At 31.9% G+C, this 27,748-nt stretch overlaps 4 protein-coding genes and 1 long non-coding RNA gene across 9 annotated transcripts in view; 2 read left to right on the top strand and 3 right to left on the bottom strand.

Moving 5' to 3' along the window:
- LOC136347184 (uncharacterized) overlaps positions 1 to 4,988 on the top strand; it is a 65,594-nt gene extending 60,606 nt beyond the window's left edge. Inside the window, exon 5 of the mRNA XM_066296942.1 lies at positions 50 to 4,988. Within this exon, the coding sequence (XP_066153039.1) occupies positions 50 to 123 (74 nt within the window). The 3' untranslated portion in view covers positions 124 to 4,988. The remainder of the gene's footprint in view (positions 1 to 49) is intronic.
- A 667-nt stretch (positions 4,989 to 5,655) lies between these two features.
- LOC136347183 (uncharacterized) lies at positions 5,656 to 11,283 on the bottom strand. The gene is made up of 5 exons (XM_066296941.1): positions 10,323 to 11,283; positions 8,063 to 8,225; positions 7,798 to 7,984; positions 7,582 to 7,740; positions 5,656 to 6,670 (listed from the first exon to the last, which is right to left on the bottom strand). Exons 1-5 carry the CDS (start codon positions 10,420 to 10,422, stop codon positions 6,473 to 6,475), a joined length of 807 nt encoding a protein of 268 aa, XP_066153038.1. The 5' UTR covers positions 10,423 to 11,283; the 3' UTR covers positions 5,656 to 6,472.
- Positions 11,284 to 11,508: 225 nt separating this feature from the next.
- Rpn7 (regulatory particle non-ATPase 7) lies at positions 11,509 to 14,222 on the bottom strand. The gene is made up of 6 exons (XM_066296940.1): positions 13,899 to 14,222; positions 12,690 to 13,041; positions 12,409 to 12,628; positions 12,237 to 12,345; positions 12,008 to 12,176; positions 11,509 to 11,791 (listed from the first exon to the last, which is right to left on the bottom strand). The coding sequence occupies exons 1-6, from the start codon at positions 14,041 to 14,043 to the stop codon at positions 11,617 to 11,619; spliced, it is 1,170 nt and encodes a 389-aa protein (XP_066153037.1). The 5' UTR covers positions 14,044 to 14,222; the 3' UTR covers positions 11,509 to 11,616.
- A 540-nt stretch (positions 14,223 to 14,762) lies between these two features.
- On the top strand, positions 14,763 to 26,472 carry LOC136347178 (uncharacterized). The gene is made up of 2 exons (XR_010733455.1): positions 14,763 to 15,102; positions 22,100 to 26,472. It is a non-coding gene; the product is annotated as an uncharacterized lncRNA (long non-coding RNA).
- LOC136347158 (voltage-dependent T-type calcium channel subunit alpha-1G-like) overlaps positions 15,970 to 27,748 on the bottom strand; it is a 64,888-nt gene continuing 53,109 nt past the window's right edge. For all 5 annotated transcript variants that reach the window (XM_066296898.1, XM_066296900.1, XM_066296899.1 and 2 more), the window contains 4 exons: positions 27,141 to 27,711; positions 26,715 to 27,088; positions 24,320 to 24,934; positions 15,970 to 22,334 (listed from right to left, as the gene is read on the bottom strand). In XM_066296898.1, the coding sequence (XP_066152995.1) occupies positions 21,582 to 22,334; positions 24,320 to 24,934; positions 26,715 to 27,088; positions 27,141 to 27,711 (2,313 nt within the window). In that variant the 3' untranslated portion in view covers positions 15,970 to 21,581. The remainder of the gene's footprint in view (positions 22,335 to 24,319; positions 24,935 to 26,714; positions 27,089 to 27,140; positions 27,712 to 27,748) is intronic.

Below are 27,748 nucleotides of genomic sequence, written 5' to 3' on the forward strand. Positions count from 1 at the left end.
TAACTATGGCATTTATCTTCACGAACAATAAGACTAATAGTCTTCGCAGGTATCCGAAAGAGATGTCCTGAATCCCTGACACCATGTTCTCTGCGAAAAGAACGGTGGTGTAATTATGGGTGACCCTGGGGATTTGGATCCTCCAGAAGAGTGCGAGTTACACAAGACCCAAATATTGGAGAATGGCCATGTGTGTCAGATTTTGATGCCGGAGGAAAAATGCGAAGTGCACGACGTTGTCAACGGTGTTACCATCGGCGTTACTCTTTTCGACGATGCAAACATGGAAAGCTGAGGGTTAGTCTTGGAAGATGTCACCATCACGAATAATAATGAACTTGGACACTTCAACATTATTTAGAGCTGACCATTTCTCAAAGTAAGGAACTACAGTTATAGGTGTTTGGTACTACATGCATATAGTTATTTGGGAATTTAAGACTTTTCATGTGATACTATTAGGATTAAGGAAATTTACAATGGAAAGTCGTGAAGAAGAATATAAACACCATGGCATGACTACCTATACATATACTATCTTTCAAGGAACTGAAAAGGAAAATCTTAAAAAAATTTAGAAATATTGATCTACCGATGATCGATACAATATTTAGATTAAATTATAAGACCATGCTACTATTGACTAAGTTAGTGGGAATATGGTGTTGAAATGTAAAGCGAGTCATTTAAATATTACGAGCGCTCATATTTTCAATTATTTTGATTTGAAGGTAACTATAAAAGCGTGATTCATAGTAGATTCTTTAGACAACTCCTGTTTCCACACTGCAATAGTTGATTGTTTCCTTAAAAATAGAATTTTTTTTTTCAATTTAAAACACTTTTGATTATTACATTTATCCTTATTTCACCATTTTACAATTAGCCAAAGGCTAAAAATTACTTAAGTTGAACTTGCTGCAACTTCGTAGTTTCACGCATTAATGGTATACCTACTTAATTTTATAAAAACAAATCATTGCTAATAATAGTCAATTATAAATCATAACTTATATACATACATTTACTATTATATGACCTTTACATGCATAGGTATGTAAACTAATATGTATAGGTACATACCTAATAATAATTAATGTATTGAGCTTAAGAGTTAGGTACTCGAAAACGCTTGTTAATGAATGGAATACTTAATGTAAATACCCAGTATTTTGATTCGTTATCTCCCTGCCGTAAATTAAAATGTAATGCTGGTAAAGTTAAAATTACATAGATCTTATTACAGGGTGGTCACTTCTGCAATGCATTCAATTAAGAACATTCACGCACAATGAAACACATCATTCATAAATATTAATAAAATCTCGCATTTCAATAGTCATAAAGAATTCACCTACACAGAATAGTTGTTTATGTGATAAGGACGTAATGTGGGGTTTTATGAGACGAATCAGTTTATGACCGAGCAAATTCGCGAGCGGGTCCATAAATAGATTGAGTCGAATAAAATCTTATTACGAAAGGATAATATATAACGGTTTATACCCGCTTGCTTAGTAATTTTATGAAAATTCAATTTTTATGACAAAATTAAAACACTCTCTGTATTCTACTAGTATTCTAATTAATCACTCTATCGTGTGTCGTGAAGCGTCTTTCCTAATCAAATCGCACAGATTGTGATGATCAAGTCAGACAGAAAAGGATTTTTTTCTGGGAATGAAAACCATTCTTTCAGGAGATATAAGTCATCTTCTTTACTTTTAGTTGGAATTGAGAAATAAAAATAAAAATTTATATTTTCTGGTAATCTTTGCATTAGCCAAAAATGGATGATATTAATAATTACGAAAGTAGCCATGACAGTTGAAAATTCATTGTTTAATGTATCAGTAGTTTTCGCAGTAACTAAAATTCAAATTAAATAGCAGAGAACTTCCCAATGATTCTCATATGTACAAGATATCCTGAAATGCCTGTGTCAAACTTAATGGTGTGATTTCTTGAGTTATTTTATTCTAAAAAATTGATATGGCTGTAGGTCCGTAAATCTTTAATTTTCTAAATACAAGCTATTCAATTTTTAATCTTATTATTATTATTTTTAAATAAAAATTCCTGGGCTTTTAAAATATTTAGCTCTAATTTGGAATATGAATAACTTAGAACCTACATAAATAATTATGAAAAACTACATGGTGGTGTTTTTTAGGGCAACGCTCCCTTCAAATCCTGTAAATGACACAACATATTGATATATTGAATATATATTTGAACTTCACCTTTAGGGGAAAGGGTGCAAATCTCAATTATATAAAATGTTACCAATAAAGCACCTTATATACTGAATAACTGCTACAAATATAGCATACTCTAAATATCCTTGATATCAAATGGCACTAAATGATGCAACTTTTTTCCAAGAACCAACTATGTAACATTATCGTGTTGAAGTTCGGAATGATCCGTTGTTCTGAAAGTTCCCACCCTGTATATTGAGTCACTTTAGTATTTATGGCACTACAATATTATGGCAAACATGACAATTTAGCATTTTTTATTGCGACTGAAGAAAAACCCGCTTAATTACGAACCACAAAAATGAGACCACATACTAAAATGACTGTTTAGCTACATAAATGTGAATATACTGAAATAACTTTTTATATTTATGATGATTGTGTAATAGAATATAAGTGCTATTATTAATCCCTCAAGTCAAGTGAACAAGACTTTTCCTGGTAGTGCCTACATAACTTTTTCAACTCATGTTTTTCACAATATACAGAGTGATTTATTAATCATGGGAAATCTCAATTTAAATAATGAAAAAAAAATTATAATTATTTTGCGTAGCTTTACGTGTAATATAAAAGCATCTTGTATCTGCGTAAGTATCAACTTTTATAAAAGTTTATGCCGGTGGTCACGATTTAACGGATATCTCCAACATTCGATTTCCCATTTTTAATCACTCTACCCTGTATCTATCCCTTCGATTCTTGATAAAATTTTTGAATTTAATAATATCGTACATATTATGACCAGCAAAACAAGTGAAATGGTTAAAATGTAAACTTAGATGACTCTTTTAATTCAAATGATTAAAATTAAATTGCAAACTGGTATTAGTTTTTATCTATTTCTTAACATACCTCGAAAAATCATTACAACTTTTTCTCTAAAATGACTCAAAATCCAAAAAGTATATTATTGGGCGACCATGTATCTCCGTATTATGAATTATCATCCATTATATGGACATCTCACAAATGGCCTGCCAAATTTGTCAATACAATCTATGCCCAAATACAGCAAAAATTTCATGTAAACATTAGCTCACAAACATTTAATTTTTAATCGAAATAGCAACGCATTAACTCGTAAGCATTTCTTATTGGAATATCATATGCATTTTAAAATATTTTTAGGGATTTTAGCGGCTAAACAAACAATACAAAAGACAGAAAAAGTTTCTAGTATGAACACAAATTTTAATCTTTGGGAATTAACGATCAATAGTAGTAATAAAACAGTTTGCAGGGTAAGCGGATAAATAAGCTGATTCCAGAACAACAAACACAGCTTATAGATTCTCGTAATCATTTGGTATATCTAATAATGTAGACCTTCAACCAGGAGCTACAAAGAAAATGTAAAAAATGTGAAACTGTGGCACTTTGCATCTCGAAAACTAATAAACTCATCGCCTTATTTTTGGATGTAGATTATGTGGGTAAAATTTGGCATATCAATTATTGATCGCCCTCTACGCGAGCACACACTATATTCTGTCCACGGCTAAATATTCATATTTTCTGCAAATTATCCTAAAATTCCTTTTAAATAGTTCCATAATAAGAAGCCATTGTTATTTATTTTTTAAGGCTACAATTAAATAAATTTTTCCTGTTTTTTCCAAGGGTTTTCTTCAATTCCTGTTTTATTTCTAAATGGTTACTAAACGCACAACTCACTATGGATAAGATTTGTAGCAGATTACGCTTTAAGTCACTAAGTAATTAACAGAAAAATTTATAATATTTTGACGTTTGACGATTGCGCTATCAGATCGCCTATGTCGAACTACAAGAAACCTTCAGAAATAAAAAAATTTAAACTTACTAAATACTCCTGAGACTTATTATTAACGGCATGAATTCTAAGAATCAAAGGCGTGAATGACGTGCGCATTATTCACGCTCGATAACATGTGTTGTTGTGTAGAGAGTGATACGCAGTGTATTTATTGGTGAACAACAAAAATTGTCGATCTTCAAAATATATTTTACCAATTTGTAATATTATTACAGAAAGAAATGTGGATGCAGTTTGGCGTTAATTAGGTCCTGTATACTTACTAAAGTAGTATTACTTAATACCATCAAGACTAATCCCACATGAAAAGATCACGCTGGTTTATATCTGTAATATGTACTTACATATATGATATTCACGATTTACTGTAGATATCACGAACATTGATTTTTAATGACTGTATAGGGAACAATGTATAGAAATATATGTAATAATTAAAACTAGGTACTTATAGGGGGATATGCGAAAGCATAAAATAATTGAAATTAGTGAAGATTAGAGGCAGTTTTAACATGGACTTGACTTGTAAAGTAATCTAAAACTACTTACGATGGCACATACAAAATCTGAGTTAGTATTAGCTATGAATAGATATGTAACGTTATACACAACATTTTTATATACTCATCTGTCTTATTTGCATAAGTAATAGGTATAGGTCTTAAACCTGCTACATTAAACTTTATTAATATAAATATCTGTAATCATATTCCAATAGAAGTACGTACATGGTTTCCACATAAGAAACAGGATTCTAGTAACCCAAAAGCATAAAGGCTTAATCTGTCTAATTATGCGGTTATAGGTGATGACCCTGGACATTCTACATTCAAGTGTATATCATATTCAACAAAACTATGTATATCTTATGCTCAGCCTACAACGATATTTGTACTGATACCTGTTCGAATAAATAATATTGTGTGTAACTTCTATGACTTTTACTTACCTGTTTTCATCATTAAGTATTAATAACATTACGTAACAGTGTTGGGGAAGTTGTAGAAAAAATTCAAGCATATTACTTTTCTTGATGTAATTACTGACCTGGTCTGCAGATGAGACGCAGACATTCGTTTTACTCGTAACATGCTGCTTATTATTCTCGTAGCATAATGTACTATTTACCACCATCCCCTATGAAAGTTAACATAACAAACAGAGTATTACTTGCAAAAAAGCTAAAACTCACGTTTAATTCGACAGGTTATCGTAATTTTGGCTTTGGCATCTGGTCTGTATTTGTTTGTTTTCTAATCTTGCTTTCCATTGTTTTGTGTTTTATTTTTGAGTTTTGGTGTAATATCTTACATATTATTCAGGTAAGAGAAAATTAATTAGTTATTGTTGGTTAATTAATTGAAACGATATACTGCAACTAGTCCACAGTCAATAACTGAGTATGAATGCACATGCTTGCCCATGTCTCCCGTATGTTTGCCAATCAGTTAAATGGGCTACGCATCTATATTGTTTTACCATAATCTATTTGGAGTTACCATTCAGATTGAATTTCAGAGAGAACCAGAAAACCAAAATGGATTTTGTCCTACAGACCAATTCAGGGATTGTGTAATGAGAGGAAAAATAAAGGAGTTTTGAAAAGTGATTTTGCATTTTATTTCACATTGTGGAAAAAAATATAAATATGTAAATATTTGCCTTATGTTTCCAACATGATCTATGCAATACTTTAAAAATATAGATTTTAATCACGTGAATAAAACATTACGAAAAATTACATTTTAATAGCGACATTATGTACTGGCCGATTAAGCGTTTATTTAACGATGTCAAAATGTTGTATTATACATACATATTCAGGAAACATTTTTATAAATTACACTATACTAACATGTCAAACATGTATTTGAATTTAGAAGAAAACATGAAGCTTTGCTAGTTTAAGGATATTCATGGTACCAATAATAACAGAAATATTTATTCGATTAAATCACCATGGACATATAGACATATTAGTAAAATTTTGTTAAAAGATATTAAGAAGTTAATTTTTTAATAAAAAAAGATCCTCATCTCAAAATACCACGAAACCCATTTCTTAGATAGTAAGTGGATCCAGATGATATGCAAAATTAAAATTACCAAAATAAACTCTTTAGTTTTTTTATAGTTTTTAGAGTGAAAGATTTTTGAAAAGAAGATATTATACAAAAGAAACCAGCATATACTCTAATCATTTTTTTTAACCTAAAGAACATTACATCTAATATTCAAATATTTGGCATATAAATACAGTCTTTAGGAAATGGGTGAATGTTAACAACTTCCTGGAAATTGTAAAAGTATACGAATACATTAATAAGTGGCTTTCATAATTTTTCTTTATAGATTTTAAAAAATGCTTACAAGACATAAGTAGAATATGTTTACCTTTAAACCCTGATCTGCTTCAGGTGACAGCCTTTTCATATGGTGGAGGAGGGGATTGGTCATCGTAAATCTGTATATCTTCCAGATCTACCTGATTGGTCAATCTAATGGCGATGTGATATGGCGGGGGCGACGCTTCTCTCATTTCTGTCTCATGTATTGACAGCTGATTGGGTCTTTGCTGGTGATTGTGGTCTTGTAAGTCATCTAATTGGAACTGAGATAAAGAAGTGAGATAGTTGTGATTCGTTTCGTTCGGATTTCAATTGTTGAGTAAAAACTCATTTTAGGTAAATACAAGTATTATTGAGCAAAGATGAAAAATGTATTATTTAGTTTCAATTTGAGAAATTTTATTTTTTGTTTTATTGTAAAGAAGAAAACGATGGTTTTCATTTAAAAGAAATGAAATTGTTGAATCTGCGAATCGAAATATGATATTTATTTTTTTATAACTCCATGAAACTCTTCGCAAAAATACCTATCAAGAACACTTTTTCTTCCACCATATATAGTTTACGAGATATTTAAGGTACAAATAATTTCAGATTTTGCGGTTTCTTGTCTTTCTTAATAAAAAGTTACCAGGTCATGGAACAATAGTATACATACAGTGAGAGGTAAATAAGTGGAACAAATTCAATTAAAAATCAGGAATTTGTTCTTTCGAAAAACGCTCGAACCCGTCGATTTTTATTTTTTCTTGCTGTTTTTTAATGGTAAATTTATGTATACAGGGTGGCCCAAAAAATTATGACCACCAACTTAATTTTTTTAAAGGAAACGCCTATTTTTTATGTTATTTTTGAATTTTCCTTCAAATTTTATGTATGTTTCGTTTTAAAATGTATTTATACAGAGTAACTCAAAAAATTTTCAATTAATAGATCTTAGATTCAAATGACTGTCACCAAATTGTAATTTTCTCATTTTCGCGGTTCTCTAAATAATTATAATGGTCATTCAGCTAAAGACACCCTGTACAGTGCATCCATGCGAATAAATTTAGTCGGTTTTTAAAGTAATTGCCCCGGGAATTCTCAATATTTCGGTATTGAAAGTTTGAAAAAAGGTTAAAAGTGACTACTCTCTCTCTCTTGAGAATATCCATCTATTTATTGTTCTCACCTGATCATTGCTAGTTTCGAAACTTTGTTGGTGTATCATAGTTAGATGTGTGGTGTTTTGCTTATCACCCAAGTACAAAATAATTATACCACCTAGTAGAAGTATCACGAGAGTTCCCGAAATTACTACTAACGTTTCAACTCCCAGTCGCCATATGTGCTGAAATTTATTTCCTTATTCATTAAAAAATTTCAAATAAAATAATAATTGACTTACTCCTGTACTCACATAATTGGCCCCAAACATAACGCATACAGAGAGGAAGGCGAAACTCAGTAAAGCAAATTTAAATTTCTGAATATAAGATTCCAGCTCACTTCCTCCTAAGGTCTGTACTGCTGCTTGGTCTTCTATGTCTATTGATCTCTCTTGGTCGAATCGTGGTGTTCGGTTAATTGTTGAACTAAAACGTACTTAAAAATCAAATACGCTGCAAAACTAATAAAAAAAGCAAACAATGATATAAATTATTTCTTCTTACTTATAGTAAATATGTGCGTTACTGTGTACGGTGGGGCGAATGGGACGGTGACCTGGAGATGTTCTGCTATAACGCAGACCATTGTTGGATACACTTTCGAGGGACTGGAAGCGCCGAACTGGTGTTACCATGGGATTGGGATAAAATCCCCTGGGACGACTAGCTGCACAAAAAAGTATTTTAAAAAATTTTGTTTACTCAGTATATACGTACATGTATATGCTTTGTGCTATTAGAATTACAAGAAATTTTTAGAAAAAATTATTTAAATTGAATTATCTATTTTAGCCCTTGAAAAAGGAATTTAAGTAATAAATAATAAAATAAAATAAACGTAAAAAAATGAATTATAAACGTGTATCGAAAAATACCTCGTGTTTAATATACACCATGTAATACTTAAAAGAAGACATCACAATGAATTTTTAAGAAATTGTAAAAAGAAATGGACTCATTTTATTCAGAGGAGAGTAATATCGAATACTATACAGGGTGTTCCTTAATGATGTGCAGATATTCTATACGAAAAAATAATGGTAGTTTGCCATATAAACGATGTTCAAAAAATGTTCCGTTACACAATTGCAGGGAATTTAGAAAAAAAATGGAAATTAATGAATATTTGTGAAACCGCTTAAGATATTTCAATTAAATTTGGTATGTAGAGACAGTTTATAAAGGAGCATTAATTTCAGTAAAAATATGTGATTCAATGCAAAAAAGAGGCTAGTTGCAGCATATGATAGAATATGAAATACTCCGGGAATATTGGAAAGAGTGCACAATTCAATGGGAAGGACGAAAGCATGCCTATTAAGCGAAGGGGGTAATTTTCAACACTTGTTATAAAAATCGTGTCTTTTTATTGTTATTACAATTTAAATTTCATTACAATATCAATCCATAATGTGTTAATTTTTTTTTGCTTTAGTTGTTGCATTAAAATAGTTTAGAATAACTTTGCAGTGAACCGCATATTTTTATTACAATTAATATCCCTTTGTAAACTGTCTTTACATATAAAATTTTTTTGAAATATTTCAAGCGGTTTCGGAAATATTTCAAGCGGTTTCGGAAATATTCATTAATTTACTTTTTTTCTAAAACTTTGCAGTCCTGTACTTTCTTAATGGAGCATTTTTGGAATATAATTTATATGACAAACTATCATTATTTTTTCATGTAGAATCCCCTTTCCAAAATATCCGCATATCAGTAAGGAACACCCTGTATAATAATAAGTATTAGTAAGTATAACTATCAGTAAAGGAGATGTTCAAATTGATTTCCATTTTTTCTTATATATTTAACATATATTACTGTACAGTACTGTTCTTGTATCGTGCAAATACCCGTTAAGTGGCATTACGCAAAATTTCAATGCTACTATGCCAAATCGTACGACAAATTAAAGTTCTGAAATATCCCCATACAAAAAGTCTCCCGAGGCTAGGTCGGGTGATCTAAAAGAATAACTTGGGAATTATTTGTTCTCGCATCATATTGTTAGAAAAAAATATGGTTCTCTTCAACTAAAGCAGGTTATAGACATAATATTTAATTTTCATTCCAGATACATATAAATTGGCCTAGACAAAAACAAAATTTTTCACACTGTTTCTATGAAATATTGATCTCTTTCTTTTCACATATCCAGTTAAACTTTATAAATAAGGGTTCAACTTATGTGTTTAAAACATAAATAGCATGATACTTATTTACATCAACTCAAGCCTCTAGTTTTCCACAAGATCTATTCAAGCATCTATTCTAATAAACACCTTAATCACATCATCCTCGCAATTTTCTTTATTATATACTTCAAGTGTAAATTTAAACAATGCGTCCACTAAGGTTCTTTAATTTGCTACTTACTGGGTAGACAAATTTATGTTAATAAATAGCAAATTAAGGATTTTGATAATTAACTATAAAATTTTAACGAATTTATATTTCAAAAACTATAAGTTTACACAAAAAAATGTTTAATATAGAAACCAGTTTACGAATTTTTCCTGTACATGAGGTCCGTAAAAAACAGTTTTTAGATGCTTCTCTGCAGTAAATTTATTTATTAATCATAATTATTTGTTAAATTAATTTGCGAAATATTTAACGTTTGAATTTTGTTAAATTTTTTGAAGTAAATATATGCCCAAAATTGCGTATTTTTGATTGAGACGTTGTACTGATCTCTATAATTTAAAAAAATTGAATTCATATAACGTAGATACCTACCTATTTATTTACTTAGACTTACCCAAATAATTTGCAACAGCCTCTGGAGGGGGACGAACTAAGCGACAACTTCTGGGCCAATAATGCCCCTGCTGATTACCTTTATTTATCCAAAAATGCATTAGAGATATTTTATCGTTTATGTTCTTTTAGATTTCTCCTTAATTGTCGTTGACTAGGAAAAATTAAAACATCCAATAGCATAACCGGAACCATAGTGTACATTCGTCGACAGCACATACGAGGAAACACATAAATATAAGTTAATATCTGTTTATATTTAGAATAGAACGTTTTTCAATGCAGCATGTATCCTGCTTTTACAGTGCGCAAACACTCACTGATCGGTGAGGAGTGAGGAGCACAGGAAAACAAATCGGCAACCAGATTAAAGAGACGCGCGACGCGCATTTATCGATGACGAAAATGGCCGAAAGGGAGGTTGGGCTGGCATTTCATCCCCCTTTTCACTAAGAGAATATAGGCACTTAATTTAGAAGCACTTTCAAAGCCTTTGGAAGCATTAGGTACGTAATTGCTGAGGTTTAAGGATCACCTTAGTTAGTATCCCTAGAATTTCATGTGGTTGAAACTGACTAACTCAAAAACCTATATCTAATAATTATGACGTGTAATGTAATGTTTCCCAACAAAAGAAGTCCAACAGAGATAGATCTGGAGACTTAGAAGACCAATCACCTATTCGTACGTCATAACGTAGCGATCAGGGTAGTAATCTTCCCAGTATCGCTCGGCAATTCAAAAATTTGTCGGTTCACTATTTTGTCGGAACATTTGTTTCGACTGTTCTAGACGCAAATCTTCTACTTACTTTAATATCTTTCAACTGTACAATCCAAGATTACCTACATATAGAATTCGTCGAATCAAACAACATTACTAGAAAAGTTTGAGTTAATCTTAACTTTTCGCAAGTACTCCTTGTAGGAAAGGATGTGAGTTTAGTATCTCTAGGGTGTCAACTTTGCACTAGTCTGAAGTTAAAAAGTTTGAACTTATATTTTAAGATAAAATCAACGCGAGACTTATTTATATTTTTCAATCTTATCTTTGTTTAGCACGTAAGGTCAATCTTTCATATCTTTTTTTATTTTTATGCATCGACACAAAAGAAGATTAACATAATATTAAAATAACGATGTAAATTAAATAATATGGAACTCAGGTAGTAATAAAAATGTCATTAATTTATCAGTAGGTATACCTAAATCTAATTAAGCAAACTTAATTCATACATGACACGATGTAACTGTTTATTGTCACATCTGTATGAATTGACGGTGTAAAATAAATTTTTATATGTTAATTACTCTAGACAACTTTTGCACACGCTGCAGCAACAGATCGCCTTGCTTAACCACTGCATTGAACTGGGCATTCTTCAAATCAGGTCTGTTTGTTTCCACAATTCCCCCTACTCGGTCAATCTTGCAATGAAGTCTACCAGTTGCTATAAAAGTGGATAGTTCCCTGGAAGTAAAGCAGGAATACAATAATAGCAATTAAAAGAAAAATCGGTTTTCAACTAATTGAGTATATAGTACTACAATATATATTTCTTGGAAATTTTTATTCCTCATTTACGATTGGATTAGGACTTATTTTTAATTATCTAGTAATAAATCCGTTTGGGTTATTCAATAGTACAAAGGAAAATATAGCATAAGCTTAAGATGTGATACTTACTCATCAACGAAATCGACTGTAACACCAAATGCTTCAGCCATGTATTGCAGTGTCAAACTTCTGTAGGATTCCAAAAGCTGTGTATAAGCCAGAATCTTCATTTCTCTTATGTAGTATCTGTAATGTGGATTCAGAAAATAATCTTTTCGCAATATTTCCTCAACTTTCGCTAAAAAAATTCATATAATGGTTAAAAACTTGTGCTTTTAGAAGATTTTAATATGCATACCAAGATTTGTAAAAAAGTCAGAATACTGACAATTGTACAAAGAAAATAGATAATCTTTTACAAATGGCTCCGAATGCAAAACTTCTAAAATTTCAGAACCTTTTACAACCTAAAATAGCAAGGAAACATAATAAAATAATTACGATGTACAAAATAATTACGGAATCCTCACTTTATCTCTCAATTGATTCCGTGGTAAACTAATAATAGAGGTGTACACTGTATATCTAACAAAGGCTTTGTAATCCATCAATTCATATGACGTGAAAGTACTAACTGTGTCCAAAAATAAGTTAGCAGCTGTTTTAAAATCTCTTACTGCCATGCAGTAAGCCCCTTGATATACTTTCAGACGATTACGACGATCCCAGTCGCCACCCTCCTCAATCAAACTACAAAAATACAGAAATTTTGAATAAGGTTGCACTGAGGTAATATTTGAATTCTTCTCACCTTTTAGCTTTTTCAATGTTTCTAGTAATAAGGTCATGGTCCATAAAAAACAATCCAATTCTTATTAGATGAAAAATAATGTCTAAACGATGGCCCAAAGAAACAGTTTTATCATATGTTTGCCTGAAAGTGCTGACAGCGTTTTCTTTATCTCCAATTCTACAGAAATATTCAGCTTTCCGAAGATATGCTTCTCTTACTTCCATTTCACCAAGGTTCTTTTCAGCATCCTCGATGGCAGCATTGAGTGTTTTAATTTGCTCTTCATTTTTTGTTTTAAGGGTTGCAAGGAATTTCTCATCTTTTTTCCAGCCAACATCTTGACACACTAGTTCGTACCATGGAGCCATATCTTCACAAAAAAGTAAATAAAAATAAAAATTATTCAATCTTCACTACTAAAAATCTGCAAATAACTACATTTGGCAATAAACATTGCAATATGATTTTAAAAAGTCCATATTAACTATATCACGCTATAAACTACTATAGCAAGCGATAAAACTATGTTCAAAGTATTTTAGTGTAAAAAATTCATCTGTGATCTACTCCTCACAATATGACTTTAATTGTTGAGTTTAACTCTGATTTATATCTATTAGTTTCTTATTAGCTTTCAATGATCATTTAAGATTTGCTAAATAACTCAATTTATATAGGTAGAGGCTGATTTATTGTAAGAATCAAGTTTGGGTTGCCAGATATACAATAGATTAATGGTCTACAGTTTTGGGTATGAGTAAAGTGACAGACAAGTTGACCAAGCAAAAGAATAAGGAAAAGTTTGAATGGTGTGGCTGCCTGATTTCTGTTCATCTTGTTAGTAGTTTTCTCAGATTACCCTCAGTACTGCATACAGAATGTTACATGTAAACCAAATGTCAATTTCTTGAAGTTCAAGTGGGGCAATTGAGCAGGTGCAACAGATAATGTGCCTGAACAGCAAGTTAGATAAAATTACTCCAATGGCATTTTTTGAATAGACATTTCTTTACATCATAAGTTCCTTAGGTGTAAAGAAAACTTTTTATTTGTATCTGATAAGCTTAGCTACAAAATACTTTTGAAAATAAGTCATATTGGATTCTCCATTGTACTTTAATATTTCGACTATTACATATTTAAACTGTTGAAGAACCTAACATGGTGTGTTATTGGGCTTCTTGCATCATATACAGTGTTTTGTTAGTGTGCAAAAAACAAACTTACCATCTTTCTTGATCGCCTCAGTAATTTTTGCATGAACATTTTTATCACTTCTATATTCAGGCAGTGTAAGTAGAAACTTATAATGAGCTAGCTCAAGATCTGGGTTTTTTTCTAAGCCTTGATCTTCCAGGTTTTCGATAGGCATGATTTATTTTAATAGATGTTTATCAAGCCCAAGATTCACAACCAATCACCTACTTAAATAATAAATAACAGAGTTTTCAAATAATAAATTCAAACTGAATGAAAGAACAAACGATGCAGTGACCACTGATCGCAAACCCGAAAGGGAAAGATGATAAGCAAAATGTATGATTGGTGACTTTGGGGAACCATTTGTTTTTTTTTGTCATGTCAAATTGTCAACAATGTCATGTTTCCATAAGCGCCTGCTTTGAGCTTTGTCTTGTCACTAAGTCATTCTTTCTTTTATTCTATTCGAGAATAACATTTTATACATAAATGACCATGGAGTAGCATTCTATTCTCAATTAAAATTAACTGAAAATTAAATATACCTTTTACTAAATAAGTAAGTTGTAATTCGGAGGTAGAGGTTATGTACTATTGACATGCTGCGTAAATGCTCGCCACGGCGTTGCCGTCATATTCGGCGGCCTCGACGTTTGTGACATTTCATAGAGTTGCCGTTTTCGAAAGATTTAATTAAAAACTCGAAAAGGTATTTTAAAATTGTACTGCGTCTACCACGATAAAAACGTAATTTAATTATTCTGATTTTTAAGTTAGGGATGACTCGCCAGTAAAATGATTAATCTTGTTATTTCATTAATGGTATTTTCTAAATTTTGCAAATATGAAAGAAAATGGGATGATTGTTAAATTTTATTTTTTACGATAGAATTTAATAAGAGACAAATTTGAAAAAGTTCTTAACGTCATGGTGAAGAACGCTTTGTGGTAATTATGATAAAGATAAATTGTTATGTTTGTAGTAAAACTTGTACACAAAGATCAAGTGGAACTGAGAAGTGGACATAAATGCGGTAGTCGAATATCTCGAATTTTTCGAAATCTAATCTTAATAAAACATATATTTAAAGAGTTTTCGACGTTATGGTGAAGTAAATTTTTAATGACAACTAACCTAAAGATAGCTTGTAAACTAAAGTTACGCACGCAGTGAATTGGATATTGTTCTGCAGAATTAATTCCCATACATGTTCAATAGGATTCATATCTGGTAAGTTTGCTGGGCAGTCCATTCTTTGGATATTTCCTTGTTGCATCATGTTTCGCACTTTTTACGTACGACGTGATCAAGCATTATCATAAAAAAAATGATTTTTTTTCCAAATTCATTGTGTAAGAACTGAATGATTATTTGGATAAGATTTTCAGCATATATCGTTCCTGTTATTGTTTATTCAATTACGACGAGAGGAGTACGGTCATGATACATAATATCCTCACAAAACATCACTGATTCACTTTTATATGAAACAATTTCTTTGGTAAAAGTGAGTCGTTCTTGTCTGCCTGGATCTCTTCGTACCCTGAGAAAGAGCAACTATCTGCCTTATCGAAACCCGGGATATATTCAGACAATGAGTAATTTAGTGATTTTGATAATGCCTATTTATGTAAGGTCACTATTCTTGCCCGTTCAAAGCAAGAAATTGAATTATCTGGCTTTTTGTACGAAAGGAGATGCCAAATTTTATATTCTATATCAATTAACGGAATTATTTTTATTACGTTAAACTGCTTGTGTATATAACTACCAGCATATTTCCGAATGTAAATTATTCGTTGCTATGGTATTTTCTTTTTTTTATCACAAGACCCAAAAAAATTCATAAACAAAACGATAGTGACTTGAGATAGGAAATTTTAAAAGTTAGCAAGCGAAGCCAAGCCAAGAATTTTGAACATGTGTTTAGATTGCAAACCAAATTTATGTTTTCAATAAAACTTATTAAAAAAGATCAGCGGGGATTAAAAAACAGGACGCGATTAAAGGTCTTTAGGCTCATCTTCTTCTAAAGTCGTTTGCAAATCGAAATAAATAGGATATAAAAACCAATAAAATTTTAGTGTAATCATTTATTTAGAGTAATTACTACTTATAATTAAATGCTAATTTCTAATATACAAATAGTACAGAGATATACAGGATTTAATGTACAGACACAGATAGAAGGCACAGATTAGAGAATGAATTAAAACTTCTTAATATGCATGTACCTACACATATCTTAAAATTTGCATTAAAATTTTTAAAAAAGTGTTTGTAGTTGCCGTTAAACAACTATTATCCATAAAAATAAATAAGCCTTAGGCTTAAATAAGGTATTAAGACCCTTTCATGCAGAGTCAACATTAAAAGTCAATTTTAGATATGTTTTAAAACCGTATTCCAGGTCGGAGAGGTTAGAAATATCCGCAGTACAAATAGTTGGAAATCGATCTGAAAATTTAGAATTGATTTTTTTGTTGAAATAAACATATTGTTGAACTATCTTTTTACATGGTCTTAAATTTTTATGGGATATTTCTAGTTTAGGTTCGTTAGAAGATTAACACAGCGGCTATACGAAAGAATTTGTGGAAACATTCCAGCAATCACAAATGTTGCTCCTGTATGAACATGTCTTAATATTTATGGTTTCGGTTATTTTTTGAGCAGTTCTATAGGGCTCCAATCTGAGAAAGCAAGTTTTCATTTTATATTTGAAAAGAACAGTTTTCCTAAAAGGAAATAGAAATACAAAACCCATTAATTAGGCATTTAACAACATACATTTTTCTCAATTTCCTTTTGCACATTTTATACACGAAAAGTTACCAATAAACTGTACGAATTGTTACAAAATGAGCTTTGCAATTAAACTGTATTTTTATATATTTTTCCATAGAAATATTTATTTATTCCTTCCATAGTGGGAAATTAAACGTAAATATGAACTACAACACATGTGTAAATGTAACTACCAAAACTACAATCGACTACGCTTTGTTTTATTGGTTGAAATTATCAAAAGGAAGGAGTTTTATCTGAACCACTAAATTCTGATTTTATTTAAAAAATATTTACTGTTGAGTAGTGTTGGGTTATGATCATTTATTAAAGCACGATTAAATAATAAAAATTCAATTTTCCCAGATATCTCGGGATCTGTCTTGTGACTTATACCATAGACAACACTGTGATTACAACGAATATGACGTTAGACACACAAAGCTCAATATATACTGTCATTGATGCCATTTGTATATTTAGGAACCTACACCTTAGCCTTATATCTTAAATCTGCAAAAAATATATTTGAGCTTCGGTTAGTTTCGAATTAAATAAACTTTGTAATAAGCAGAACGGAAAAGAAATATGTTTTAAAGGGACGTACTTATTAGGTTGATCCATAGTGCGATCGCATGCAAAGATCCATTGCTTCGACTATATTAAAGTGTTAATGTTAAAATATTGTGACGTTTAAATTTCTTCTTCTACTGTTAATTTTTGCGGCTTTAAATGTAATAATGTTTTAAGTTTGGTTCGGTTGTATGTTTGCAAACATCAAAGATCAAAATGAAAAAATGAGAAAATCTTTTAAAAAATCAAAATTAGAGAATTTAGAAATTTTTTGTAATTGAGAAAAATATAAAATTAAAAACATTGCAAATATCATTCAGCCTCAACGCTGACTGTATTTTGAAGGTAAATAATCGTTATTCGGCTGGTTCAGATAAAACTTAAGTTTAAGTTTTAGTAAAGACGATTTAAGTCTAATATCAAGTCATGATAAATCAATTTTTTCCAATAATAATACTAAAATTGTAACAGTACAAGACTATACTAAACACGTTTAATAAAATGTAGCATGAGGAGGATAAAAAATATCACAGATAAGATATCGAAACAATTTGACTTTTCTAAACTGTAGGCCATTAAAATATAGTTTAGTTCTGCCTGACATTTTTATTATACTATTTTATATATCTAGCTTCAATTCTTTAGGCTACCTACCACACAATTTAGAAGACTATAATAGTATTATTACTCTTCTTATAATCTTAGTCATTGTCATATGAAATTCAAGATCAGCGTTTTATACGAAGCTGATGCGATTAATACTATCTATATATTCAAATTTTTACCTAAATATGCTTGTTTGTAATTCTTTACGACAATAACTGAGCTAACTAAATCATATGTTCTTCAGGGCCAAGTTATTAATGCGCTGTTAACTTTAACATCAATCTAATTTTCATAGAAACCAAAAATCTTATAAATATCTTAGGCTCAATTTCAGTGTTGTTTTGGAAATTAGTCTGCAGAAAAGAGGATTGTTTAGCCCCCAGAAAGACATCCATTTAAGTCTAAATATGCCTTTCTTCGTTAAAAGTGAAATTCACGGTTTTTAATAACGACAAGGTGTATGAATTAATATGGTTACGCCATCAATAATGAACACTCACACTATTAATATATTTTTAAGTTTTATTTGAAAATAATTGACATTATCCTTATTTTACACGAAGCCACACTCATGGCGTACCATAGTTTGATGGGACGTACCATATTTTTGATGAAGAGTTAGTGCAAACTAAGGAAGACTCAGTAATTAAATGAACATTTTTTATGTTATACATTGTTACGCCGTTTTCTAGCTGTTTTTAATTTTTAATCTTTTATACTAGTGTTTCTGGGCTAGTTTTGAAGATACAAAGTATTTAGATTGTCAGTTGCAAATTGGTTCTATCTGCTAGTCGATAAATCCTGTTTTTTGTCTCTACTTACTGCTACTTTTTCTAGTAGTACTACAATATATAAGTTAAAGAGATGGAACCCTGTAAAGTTTGTAATCTGAACAAAAATATGTCTATGTTCTTCATTATTATGTTTCTATTATTATTACTTATACGTATTAATTTTTTAGCCCTAAAATAATTATGAGAGTAATTTACTCTACATTTGGATCTATCTAATAGTTTACAGCTTAACGCGTAAAGAATTTACCTATTTAAAAACTTGTTTGATTCAAAGTTTTATTTTTATGTCATCAAACATTTTTAGACATTTTGTGCGATAGCCTTGAACAATTTGATTTGAATCAGAACATTGGCCTGAATTGGTATGTTTTCTTGAAATGTAGTCAAATATTTAATGAAACCGACGGCTCTTTTGCAGATATGTTGAAGTAATATTTCTCCACTGCTGACTAGCTACATATTCACTCATTGCATTACCTGCAGAGCTTTGAATTTAATTTGCAGCTTTACTATTTTATATTTATTGTAGTTCGAAGGTTACACAATTACGTACTACGCGTTGAAACGTTGAAAAAACTTTCCAAATATATCGTAATTAAATATATTCAAACTAACTAAATCAGCTAATATTATCCTACGGGAGATTACCGGTTTGACGTCACATCGCGTTCCAAATTATTTGCAACCACAGGCTATTTGCGGCAAAACGCTCAGCACACGCTTTGTCTTATTGTTTCCCTTAATTTTTCATTTTTATTAATTCGGTACTATTATTTCATGAATTTAAGTTTTTGTGTTTTAACATGTTACGTTATACGTGGATAGTCCCAAAAGTACCCGATCTGATATATAGATGGCAATTTTTTTGTTAAAAATTTGCCTTTATTACAAAAACTATCTTAAAAAGTGTTGATTTGTGATTGTTTTCGAGCCGCTTTTAGTGAACGTTTTTAGAAATATTGTGAACATGGACAAAATTGGTCATCAATACGTGATTCAATCTTTTTATTTGAACCATCCAACATCAAAGCGGAGTTAGATTCTACTCTGGGAGAATCTGGCCCTTTAATAATTGTAAAATATTCAGTGGCTGAATTTGAACGCGACCGTATGAGCTGCCAAGACGAACATTGCAGTAATCGAACCAATGATACTCCAAATTTGATCACTTTAGAAATTGTGGTGAAAATCCACAAAACTGTACTGGAAGATCGTTAGTGAAAATTACGCAAGTTAGTAAACCTGATAAGCATTTTAAAAAGTACTGGACATAGTATTTTGACCGCACAATCGGACACGAGAAAGCTGTGCGCAAGGTAGGTGCCGCAATTATTCTCAATAAAACAAAAACAGCGCAGTGAGGGGGTATCAAAGTAGTGCTTGGCAGAGTTTCGCGGTAATAAAGTTGTGTTTTTGCGTCAATCTATAACCATGGATAAAACATGGGTCCACAATTGCATACCTGACACGAAAGAGTAACAAAACAATGAACTCAACGAGGAGAATCGGCGCTAAAGAAGGCGAAAATCGCTCAATCTATAGGAAAGGGGATGGCATCAGTTTGTTGAGATGCACGTTGAATTATTTTTATTGATTGTTCCTCTAAAGGAGAAACAATAAACGAAGAATCTTATATAGATTTATGTAGCGTTTAAGTGAAGAAATAAGGACAAACCACCGCATTTAGCGAAAAAGAAAGACTTGTTTCACAAAGAAAAAGCACCCGTCCACACTTCCATCACCATGATGGTCAAAATCAACCAACTTGGTTTTGAAATTTTTCCTCAACCATCTTATTTGCTAGATTTAGCTTCCTCAGATTATTTTTTATTTCCAAACTTGAAAAAGTGGTTCGGTAGAAAGAAATTTGCCAATAATGAAAATGTGGAGTTCTAGGTTGATGGCTACTTTGAAACATTTGATGCTTTTTACTAAAAACAGGGCGTAGAAGCCATAAAATATTGTTGGAAAAAGTGTGTCAATCTCAAAGGAGACTACGTTGATTAATAATTTAATATTTTCATTTTTTTTTTAAATTGTAGGTCGGGTACTTTTGAGACTATTCTCGTAAAAAGGTGATGCCGATAGTTTAAAGCCAGTAAAGCTTTGTATCAAAATAATAAAGAAGAGTATAGAAATAGTCTTAGTCTTTTCTGTAAGGCTCCTAGAGAATATCATTAAGGTCAAAGTTGGGATGAGTACTACTATCACAGTCTGTCTGTCAGGTTTGTTAAAAATCTAAGTACAGTGCATCTATTCTTAAAGAGTACGTGTAATATGACGTTTCAATGAATATTGCGTTATTACGTAACATCACCATTTAAAAATCTTCAATTTTAGCGCAAATACTAAACAATACTTCAGACTTTAAAGCTGCATTGATGCGAGAGCGTTTTGCGCGTTCATAACAATTTATGTCAATATTTTTTGGATTTTTTTGAAGGAAAGATATACATATTTTATATATTTTTAAATCTTAGACACCATTATACGATTTTCCTTTGGAAATATTGCACAAAACTAAATAGGTGTTCCTATTAACAATTCGACGATTATTTTCCTCTTATGTGGCCATGGAATTCTGATGCCTTGCGGTTGTACTAAATGACAATTGTTATACGGTTACGTGAGTCGTTAGTGCTTTAGGACGCATAAAGTAGTTAATTTATTTAGCAAATACTTATTTTCTTAACAAATACGGAAAGCCATACTTTCCCACCTTTTCCATATATGATTGCAATCGGCTGGATAAGGTATAGTGGAGGTAATAGGTGATGTAGTAAACTAATCCCTATATGAATAGGGTCTGCCGAATACTTGCGCAACTAGAGTTAGGTATAACTATAACATGTTTTTTTTCTCTCAAAGGAACAGTGGAAAATCTATTTCTAAGATGTCTTAATAATAATCACAACATTCTAACGAGCTACGTCGTTAATTAGATTAAGATTAGCAACTGAGTTTCTTACCAGAATTCTCACTTTCCACCTTTTGATCCTCGCAACTACTAAACCTCGTATCATAAATATCATACGGATCAACAGCCTTAAAATTTTCATCTAATTTTCTTCGTTCCGCAATTATTCGTTGCACACTTTCTTGACTATCGTACCTTAGAGGCTTCAAATATTCAATCTTATCAGTACTGAATTCATCACTACTACTTGGAACTTTTTTATTATCGCTCCTTGCAGCTTCCGACACTGCAAGGGCAGCAAGGAATGGAGTTTCCTCACAAATGTCCATGGACAGCTGTTTTTGAAACAAATGCTTTGTACTGCCATACAATCGATTAACAGGTTTGCTTTCATGTCGGATTGACAACCTGTTAGTTAAATCCAAGGCATTTTCGCTTGATTTTTTATTCCCTCTTTGATCATCGTCAATTTTTGGCACTTGTAATTGGTGTAAAGTCAGGAAATCTTTGGGCGGATATGTTAAGATTTCATCTAAGTTGATGCGTGTAGACTCCTTGGAGACTTCACCTGGAGGCGAATCTGCACAAGGGGCTGCTACTTCTTGGATACTATAGATGTCCGAAATGGAATCGTCAATGTTCTTCATATCTTCTATGTTGGACAACATGATTGGCAGGTGACTATGTAACGTTTGGCGGCGGGATCGAGAATGCTGCTTTTCCGTCGTCATTTGTACTCCCGATCCAGGGGAGTTGAACGTGAAGTTTGCGGGTAAGGAGAGCACCTAAAACAAAGTTTTACCGGATAATGTGCCATGAACTATTTGGTAGTTGTAAACATTTTCTTAAAATGCTCCCAGCAGCACTATTTTGATTGATAAAAAATTAAACAAGTTAATGGTGGTACTAATCAAACAAATCAAAGCAGCGCTGTTTGCAAACGAGTCGCATTAAGCAAAAATTCGAATACAGAGCGTTTCCGTTTTACGGCAAAAAGGCCTCTAAAGATGTGAAAGATGGCAACTATGGAAACTTTTTTGTCTAGGAAGCGAACAGGTGTGTGTAAATAGATTTGTGGAGTAAGTTGTAATGTTTAGGCGATAGAAAAAAAGTATTGAACATGTCTATAATATCGAAACTTTTGAGTTCAGCATTAAGTCTAGAGCTGGCTGAACCGAATAATGCAACTGAAGTAAATAAGCCTAAAGACTTGTATACGCAGAAGCAATATTTAATTTAGACTTTGATGATCTGTCTTTCTTGAAATTAAAATGATATGTTGAAGCGAGGATTAAGTATATCTTTCTCCCTCCAGCAAATTTGTGGAATCATTATTGCAATTTCAACTCTTGTCTCATGTTGCTTCTGTGTGTATAGGCCTTAAGCCAGGTTTTTAACTGTACATAGCTATTTCTAAACTGAGTTACCTACCTTTAAAAAGTATCTGTTTATCTGAGGTGTTGCTAGTTCAGTACTCGAAGACGTGTTTCAGAAAAAAGTTTTGCCCAATCTGTATGATGCCTCATTGTTTTACAAAAATGAGCAGTAATTAATTAAAAAACAGCCGGAAGGGACACCTTAATGGAAGAGTAAGTTCCACATTTTGAAATGACTAAAAAGCTAAAAACTGGGTCTCAGTTTTTCAAGTATGTTTAAGAAAATATTGGCAATGCTGTTGCTTTAAAAAAGTATTCTTGTTAAGTCTTAAAATACAAAACTCTGCCCTAGTTAAACTGACCTTGTACATATGTGTTAAAATAACCACGAATCCACTTGGCGCTCGAAAAACGGTCACTCAGTATATTAACATATTTAAATATAATACTAAAACATAGAATTAGATCAGAATAATTATACAGGGTGTTTGGATCGACGAATTTTTTAAGGCATATTTATTAGGTTATAACTGTTATTCAACTGAGAGATATTTAGTCGATAAGAAATCGAATATTTGAAAAAGAAACGTTAAAGTCACCTATTTTTCGACAAAGTAATTGCGTAGTCAGCTATTATACGTTAAAGTCATGACTTGGTCGATCACTCTACGTCAAAACCATCACTTAGTTGGCCATTATGAAAGAAAATTCTGCGTATAGACATTTACAATGAGACATGACATTAATAGTTAAATAACTTTATTATCGGATTTTGGAAGAATGATATTAAACAGTATAGCCAGTCGTAATTTTCGAAACATTTCAGTTTTGGCGAAGTGGGTTTTAAAATATTGTAAATTTTGTGCAAAAGATGCCGTAAATTGGTGGCCTAACATTGCAAATCTTTGGGAAATAAATGGCTTCGTAAGTTTAATAGTTTGCCATATTCATTCACTAACAAAAAAACAACTTATTCTATATAGATAAATGTGCACTCCATTTACCTATTCATGTATCTTCATCGATCAATTAAACACCCTGTATATAAACAGTATAGTTTAGAAAAAAGATATGTAGACAATGTTCTTTAGAAGGAAGACATAGTCAAGTGTGATGGAGATAAAGAGTGTAGTGCGTGCATCTAAATAGGAAGGCACATTTGAGATTGGCAAATACCTCAAATTCAGTTTTGCTTTGTTTAGTCTGAAAAAACTGTAACAATAATGTATTATGTTTTGTCAAAATGGTGGGGTTTTGAAACATCACCAGGTTCTTCATGGATATGGAAAATCTAGATTACAAAAGTACTCAGATAATGTCAAAAATTTAATAAATCAAAATAACAATATTTTTCAGATATAAGTAAACATCTAGAAGGAATCACTAAAACTTACTTTATGAAGTTTTTTTTCAAGACCAGAGTGGCACTCTTGTGCATCCAACTGAAGAGCCAGGCACAATTCCCTCCGCTCATTTTGTTCTTGCTTCTCTTGGAACTCTCTCTCTAGTTGAATGTCCATGTCCTGCTCATCTTCCAGATGTTTATGAGACTCTTCCAAGTGTTTCATCAGAACTGCTACCACCACATTTACAAGAACGAACTGAGCCATAAGAACGAAGATCACAAAAAATATCGGCGCAATGATGGGTGATATGCAACAATTCTTTATGCAGTCATCGCTTGAGTTACATTCCTCGTTATACAGAGTGTCCTTCATGATTCCGTTCCAGTTGTCTCCAGTTGCCACTCGAAATAAAGTGAGAAATGCCATGCCAAAGTTTTCGAAGTGAGCGTGCTCTCCTAAACCCTGACAAGGGGTGACCGTGCAATCTAGCCGGCCAAATAGTTCGACACCCAGGGCTGCGAAAATGAAGAATAGGAGGAAAAAGAGGAGCCCTAAGTTGCCGACTTGAGGGAGGGCTTGCATGACCGTGTCTAGAAGTGCACGGATACCCTTCGCCATTTTTAGGAGTTTTAATACTCGGGCTATGCGCATTACGCGCAACACCTGCAAAAAAAAATATTTTTAAACTTCAGATGTATGGATATAGCAGAAAAAATTATTTTTAGGCAAGTAGGAAGGCAATATGCCCATCCCAAATTAAAATACAATATTTTTCTTGTTTTACAATTCTTCAAATGCGCACTAAATCGTAGAGAAAAGATGAAGGAACTGGAATAAAATCCTTCAAAAACTGATTAGACATTGACACTGTGAACACTAATGACATTGCTTATACAGAGTGTCCCACACGCAATGGGATAAGTGAGCATTAAGTGATAGAGGAAAAAACAGAATGATTCAAGTTAACTTACCTTACATAAAAGCTGCTTGTTTTGATTCTACAGGATGCCAAATAATTTTTTAAATACTCTAAATTGGGAATACAGAGGGGACGTGAAGTTTGGAATATACTAAATGAAATCTCTATTGACAATTGAAAAAAAAAAACATGGAGGAGTACGTTAACCTTAATACATAATCGCGCAATTTTTCACATAAAATGATTTCTTATGATGTCATTAATATCCCAGATATAACGTGAGACCCTGTTTTTTTTAATTACAACGCCAATTTTTGACATTGCTATTTAAAATATCCAGTAATTATGTATTCAGGACAATTAAAATTTAAATGTGTTGCATAACAATTTTTTTTAGGAGAACAAATATTTTTTATTAACCACTTCAACAAAAAAGTGTTACTGACACGTACAGACGTATCGGTATTTCGCTCGTTTCTATTTCGATCTTTTTTTTAACAAAGAGTAAACAAATTAATTTTGTTTTAGTAGATATCGTACTAAATGCCAAGTTTTCAACCCGACAGACTTTAATTGTAGTATTTTGATTATGTTAGGAACCAAAGTGATGCATTTAAATGAAACCCCAAAAAAAAAGACAATTATTGCTAAAAAACAAATTATTATTTTAAGTGTTTTCACAAATTTTTTTTATGTAGTTGACAAATTGGAATAAAATTAGGATTGCAAATCTTACTTATGCCAGGTTTTGCGGTTTTAATTCTACTTAATACATATATGGAAAAAAATGTAACACGTAAAAATCGACGATCTCCGTTGAAAAAACGCATATGTATATACATATATATATCGGTGAATAATAGTGTTTATGTCTATGTCTATGTTTATGTTTAGTCTTTAGGGCATTTGTTTATATAAAAAGGGGTGAAGATACCGCAATCGGGATAACTCTTCGATTGCAGACGTAGTCACGAGAAACCCACAAAAGGGATAAGAGTGGTTTGTGAATTCGTCGGTATCATATAATTAATTATAGTCTAGTGCTTAGTGTCTTTTGTTAGTTAGTGTCTAGTTATTAATATTAAAGAATAATGGAAAAGATGAACAACCCTTGTGCTTCTCCGACATATATATAAGCAACAAAAAATTCAGTGAAACAGTGTACGGAGATGGTTAATTTTGAAATTTTGCCGCAATAGAAATTTGTTACATTTCGTTGAATTTACAAGTCAATTTTAACCAAATATTGAAAATATTAATATAAAAAACAGTGACAATCAAAGCATTATTGTTTTGTTTCCAAAACTTTTTTTTTTAATATTTCGTTCCATATAATAATTTTTTATAAAATCACATGTCGATTTGTTCGTATGGAATTGATTCCAGTTTTTGACATCTTAGAGAATAAAAATAAGAAATTTTTGTATGAGACAAGTTTAGCTGCGCTTTGCAGACGCTAGAAAATCCCAATCTTTTCGGCTTTAAGGTGTTTTATAGACCGAACCATTATATGCACATACTCACCCGAATAATTGTAGGATTAATAGGGATTATCTTCATCTCATTTTCCTTCATTTCCTCAATGATGATCCCGAACACCGAGAGTATCACAATAACCACATCCAAAATATTCCATCTATCCTTTATGTACATCTTGATACCAAGTGCTATCAATTTCATTATACTTTCCAATATAAAAACTGCCGTAAAGAAGTAATTGAAAATCCGTAGCAAGTACTCCCAAATCGTCGGCATTCGATAACTTTCAGTTGCCATCGTAACAACATTTAATCCTATCACAGCCGCTATGGCGAGGTCAAAATATTTCGAAGTCACGATTTTGTGGATGAACTGTCTCCAGTTAGGATAATTGATGTAATATGGTGGTTCATTCATTCCTGAAATTCGGGTGTTTTATTATCATGTAAGAACAGGAAATTCGGAACGTACTTTTCCTCCTCTTTTCCAGCTGTAAAGCTCGCTTAGCCGCCCTTCTTATCCTCTCTTCTTTCTCTTGCTCCTCCCTGCATCTGTGAAAATTTTCAACCACCACTCCCACGAACATATTCAGGACGAAGAAGCCGACAAGTAAAATGAACGAAATAAAATACAGAAGTCTCCATTCGTTGTAGTTTGTAATGGGTTGTTTGTCGACTCCCACCGCATCTAACCCCGTGTACATGATGTTAACCCACCCATCTCGAGAACTTAGAACGAAAAGTGACATAAGCGCTTGTACTAAGTCATCAAAGTTGTATTTTTCGTTCTTCCATTCGTAGCCTCGATTGAAGCAATCAGACTTGTTTGATATTGCTGTTATGTTTTCTCCAATGCAATGGTAGAAAGTGCCTTTAAAAAGCTGCACTCCCAGGATACCGAAAATAATGAAGAACGTGCAACAAATTAGTACAATATTTCCAATAGGGCGGAGGGAAGAGAGAAGAGTTTGAACTACCAGCTTAAGCCCTGGTGCCCTGTTGATAACTCGCAATGGTCTAAGCGAACGTAAAAGGCGAAAGACCTGAAAGATGACTTCACTTATAGTTGTTTATGCTTTT

Source organism: Euwallacea fornicatus, chromosome 27, assembly GCF_040115645.1.
Source record: "Euwallacea fornicatus isolate EFF26 chromosome 27, ASM4011564v1, whole genome shotgun sequence".
Lineage (NCBI taxonomy): Eukaryota > Metazoa > Arthropoda > Insecta > Coleoptera > Curculionidae > Euwallacea > Euwallacea fornicatus.